Raw genomic sequence first — 4,510 nt, 5'->3', positions numbered from 1 at the left:
GCGTCACATACCTGCACCCCTCCTATAATGCAGGTGTGTCTTGCACCTCTTTTACCACAACACACCAAGGTCCTGAAATGCTTTAGTCAACTCCAAACAACCACATACTGTAAAATTCAACTGTTTTTGTGGACTCAATCTTGCAAAAGTAGGGAAAAGGAGTTTTCAAGTCTGTGGTTGAAACAATTCTGTAGTACAGTAATTGATATGCATTATACACACATATTTGTGGCATCATAAACTTTGTGGAGAGATCAACCCAAAAATACATGTAAAAACCACTAGAAACATTCCAAGCTTTACAGTACCCCTTGTAGTGTGGGAAGGTATCTACTGATCCATAGCATTCTGTATAAGTCAGAATGTGGGAGATTTACATCTGAAGAATGCCAGTCGCCTCCGCAGGTGTGGCTTACCTGTTGCAGCTGTTCCAGGTAGATGTTCCTCTCCTCGTCCAGCCGTGCTGTCTCCTGCTGTGACTGTCGCATCGTCTCCTTCAGCTGTCTCTCCAGCTGGAACAGCCGTTGCTGTGAGGGGGGACGGAGGGAAAAATGACTGAAATGCTCTCACCTTTAGTAGCCATCACAAGAATGTAACAACAACTTCACTTTGTTACAGGTTCTCATGGCCATCTCCCACAACACAATGCTGCGTACAAACACCTGGAATCAGTTTTGCTGAAAGGTCATTTTGCTGTTAGGGTTGTGATTTAGATTCCAAAGTTTGTAGGTTTGGATTCAAAGCCAGCCCTAATGTTGATGTTGTGCACTTGGAAAATGCATTTAACACCTATTTCCTGAGTATGAGTAGTACATACATGTAGCTTGTTTATGGTCGTCCTCTATAATGGGACTACATGTGAAGCCATAGAGCCATACCTTGAGCATGTTAAAGAACCCACCACACTTATCCGAAAGGGTAAACGTCCATCCCGGTGTGACTTTGAGTAGATCAGAACCTTATAATCTGGACTCAGCCTGTGCCTTACTGTACAAGACTGGTGTGTTATGCCTAGAGGCAGTTTACCAGTTATGCAAAACAAAACAGAATTGCAAATGCTCCCTCTGTTCTTTCCTGAATCATACATTGGACATATAAACTAGGTACCATGACATCAACACAGCACACTCATCTAAAGGGCACAATTATATCTTTAGATCCATGTGCACCAAATATGGTATTCCCAGACTAAAGGGACTGACTCACAGACCTGTATCAATAACAAAATACAAGGTGCACTTTACCACATTATTCATACTCCAAAATTATTCATTCCCTTGCAAATGAGCTGTTTTTCTCAAAAATGAAATGTAGTACAGTAGAATATACACCATTTTCAAAATTTAGTTGTCAGTTGTAAAGAATTGTAGTTTGAACCCATCTACAAAACTACATGTATGACTGGGAACTTGCAGTTGTATAATAAAGAAAGGGTATAAATAGACAGTCACATGTACATGTAACTGTAGATTCTGACTTCTTGACTCACAAATCCCATTAGCAGGAAGCTGACCTTTGTAAATGGAAGGATATCTCACATGTCAAAAGTGCATGTTTTAAATAGTAAACACTGCCTTAGGCTAGCCTCCTTCACAGACTGTCTCCATGCAGAGGTGTTTTATTTTTTTCAGCGCTGACTCATGATTTTCAACATGTGCCAGGCTCTATGAAGAGTCTAATGCCGGGGGAGATGGTTTCCACACACTTATACCTAGTATGTCCACGAAGGAGGCCAGTTTTAGGCAAAGTTTTCCTTTACAAGACATCCTACATGGTGTACACATGTACAACTTGCAAATATTCTTTTAGCTGGTCAGTTGTGATCAATCACAGAAAAATTACTTGAGTTCAGGGATACAGACTGCCCCTACAGTATTTACAGCATCCTTGGCAAAATTTTCAAGATACAGAATCCTGATGTGGTAGAAGTAAACAGCGGGGTTTTCCTTAATGGTGACACAAGGCTGAGGAAGACATTTTGTTGTGACACCTCCTCCAGTCACCTGGCACATACGCAGATGAGTTTAATTTTTTTATACATACAATCCTAGCATTTCAACCTTGAGGTCTTCTAAACAAGCAGTACCTTGACATGTTACTAAAATAGCACCAGGTCACCACCCTTCTGTGTACAAACCCTGACCTTACAGTAGGAGTGATGCAGAGCCTATTTCATGAATAAGACTAAATCATTGCATTTAATGAGAAAATAAGTACCTTTGATGATCCTATATCCAATAAAACCAACAGTTTTGTCTGGAGATATTGTCTAGAAATATTGACCAAAAATACCCTTTAGAGCAATTTGTGTGCCTGTGTTAGGGTGTGGTTGAAAGCGGAAAGCTGTAAATGCCAAATTAGAAATGGTTACTTGTAGCTTGGGAAACTTGCCAATGGGGAAAGCCCAACCCATTCCTCAATTATTCCTTTTGTAAAAACAGTGAAATGTTACACCTAATACACATGTTAGTAAATGGGAGTATGGGACCAACATATTGGCCAAATCTTGTGCTAGTCAAAACAATCACTTCTGTTTCAGTTTAGACAGAAACATTATTATGATCACTTTTCATATTCAGAAGGTTGTCAGCGCATGTCTTCCTTTGTATCCCTTCAAAGCTGGTTATAGAATTTCATGTCCACATAGCACAGGCTTAAGGCTGCAGCAAGGAAAGTGTATGGATCACATCCCATGCAGACTAAAAATGGAATGTGAGAATGTGAAAAAAAAGCAACATATCAAATTTCAAAATAGAGACCATTACAAGAATTGAGGCAACAAAACATGATGTCACAGCCAGCGTGTTATTCTTGTTCATGTATTCAAGAAGTGCAGAAAGTGGCACTAGTGTGGTAGTTCAAGGCTAGCACATAAAGAGTCACCTGTACAACTACATGAAATTTTCTTTTCTTCTAATTTAAAAGTCAAGCAAAAATCAATATGGCTGATGTCATCCATAAAATTGTTATAGGCATGACACACAGGTAAGATTGGAAATATTGTGCACTTACACTGAATAAGCTTCAACAGGCTGAGCTGTTGAAAGGGTCACACATGACAGAAATGCCATGGTAGCCCCCCACTAAAGGTCACCTGAATAATTGGCTCTACAGAAATATGCAGGAAGTGCATTCTTCAAGAGGATTTAGGTTCTTCTCGATGGGAAATTCTCGATCTATCAATACCAACACACCAACCTTTCACAGGAGTACTTGGTAATTAGCAGGAATAGGTGGTTACAAAGCCCCTTGAATCTAGCTCAAGGTTGCCATGAGCAAAAATTCCCTTTGCGAACCAGGTGTTTGATTGGGATTGAGCGGATACCAAGCCACTCTGTTTTGACTTGGCGACTAAGTATGGGATTGTATACTAGACCTCCCATGATCGTAGACCCATGTCTAAACTTCAAAGTATATAATGATGACTGTTACTGGATTTGGTTATTCATGACAGGAGAGGTAAAAAACATAACGTTCAACTCCACAAAACAGTTGAATCTATAGGTTGTGGTGTTGTAATGCTTTACTTGTGAAAGGTAAGTACCAAGTTAATACATTTATACCAGTGCATTGACGTCAGTTGCACTGAATAGCATGTGTAAGGTGCCCCCAATGGGTGTAGCATTAGGGAGCCTACTTAACATCTTGAAAATCTTTCATTTCCTTCAAAATTTTGGTCCATTTTGCAGACCTTTTAGGTCAGTTGGACTGGATACACACGTTCATGAAGAAGTTTTCTTTTTGGGTCGGTAGTCTTTTAGGGTAACCACTCGGAGTGATTGTGTATGAGCTCTATAGTAGGAATGAGGAGCATATGGTACTGTATAGGGGTGGGTACCGGTACAGAAAATTCAGGTCCAGGTCCGGGTCCGGTCCAGAGGATCAGGTCCAGGTCCGGACCTGAAGCTGATTCAGTATGTGGAATCTTGTAAATGGACGATACTCAAAACAATTGTCCATTTTGCTACAAAGAAATCTGTTTTGTGGAGTATTCGACTCCCACTGCGTTTTAAACCCTACAATGCTAACTGCCCCAGGATTGACTGTAAAAGTTGGTAGAAATTACTATAGGCTCTACTCTACTTTGCCCTTGTTATTTTCATCGACCGGTAAGCCCCCAAAACGTGTGAATGCCTGGTCAGATAATCTGTTCATTTTCCAATCGGTCCAACATTCGGTCCTCGGAATTTTTTCAGGTGCGGTTTTTCTGGACCGGTCCAATGAGAAAAAACGGTTTTGTACCAGTACACCGTAACGGTACCCAGCCCTAGTACTGTAGTGACCACAAAGTTACCTTTCTGGTTTGTATCTGGTCCTGCAGGACTTGCTCCTCCTCCAGGAGTTGCTGCTGTACCACCTCCTTCTCCTCCTCCACCTTACTCTCCAGCTCCAGCTGCTGGACTCCAGTCCTCAAACACTTCTGCTCGTACTCCAGCACTCTTTCCTTCCACACACACAACATAACAATACACAACACATGTCCACTATTCTCTCTTCGGGACTTTTTTTT

At 41.1% G+C, this 4,510-nt stretch overlaps 1 protein-coding gene across 1 annotated transcript in view; it reads right to left on the bottom strand.

Annotated features, from left to right (window-relative positions):
* Positions 1-4,510, bottom strand: part of LOC118409458 (pleckstrin homology-like domain family B member 1) — a gene marked incomplete in the record, with an annotated part of 53,483 nt that overhangs the window by 11,913 nt on the left and 37,060 nt on the right. Inside the window, 2 exon segments of the mRNA XM_035810497.1 lie at positions 417-527; positions 4,295-4,396. Of these exon segments, the coding sequence (XP_035666390.1) occupies positions 417-527; positions 4,295-4,396 (213 nt within the window).

This window comes from Branchiostoma floridae, chromosome 1, assembly GCF_000003815.2.
Source record: "Branchiostoma floridae strain S238N-H82 chromosome 1, Bfl_VNyyK, whole genome shotgun sequence".
Lineage (NCBI taxonomy): Eukaryota > Metazoa > Chordata > Leptocardii > Amphioxiformes > Branchiostomatidae > Branchiostoma > Branchiostoma floridae.
The sequence above is the reverse complement of the archived record's forward strand: the minus strand, read 5'-3'. Positions and strand labels throughout refer to the sequence as shown.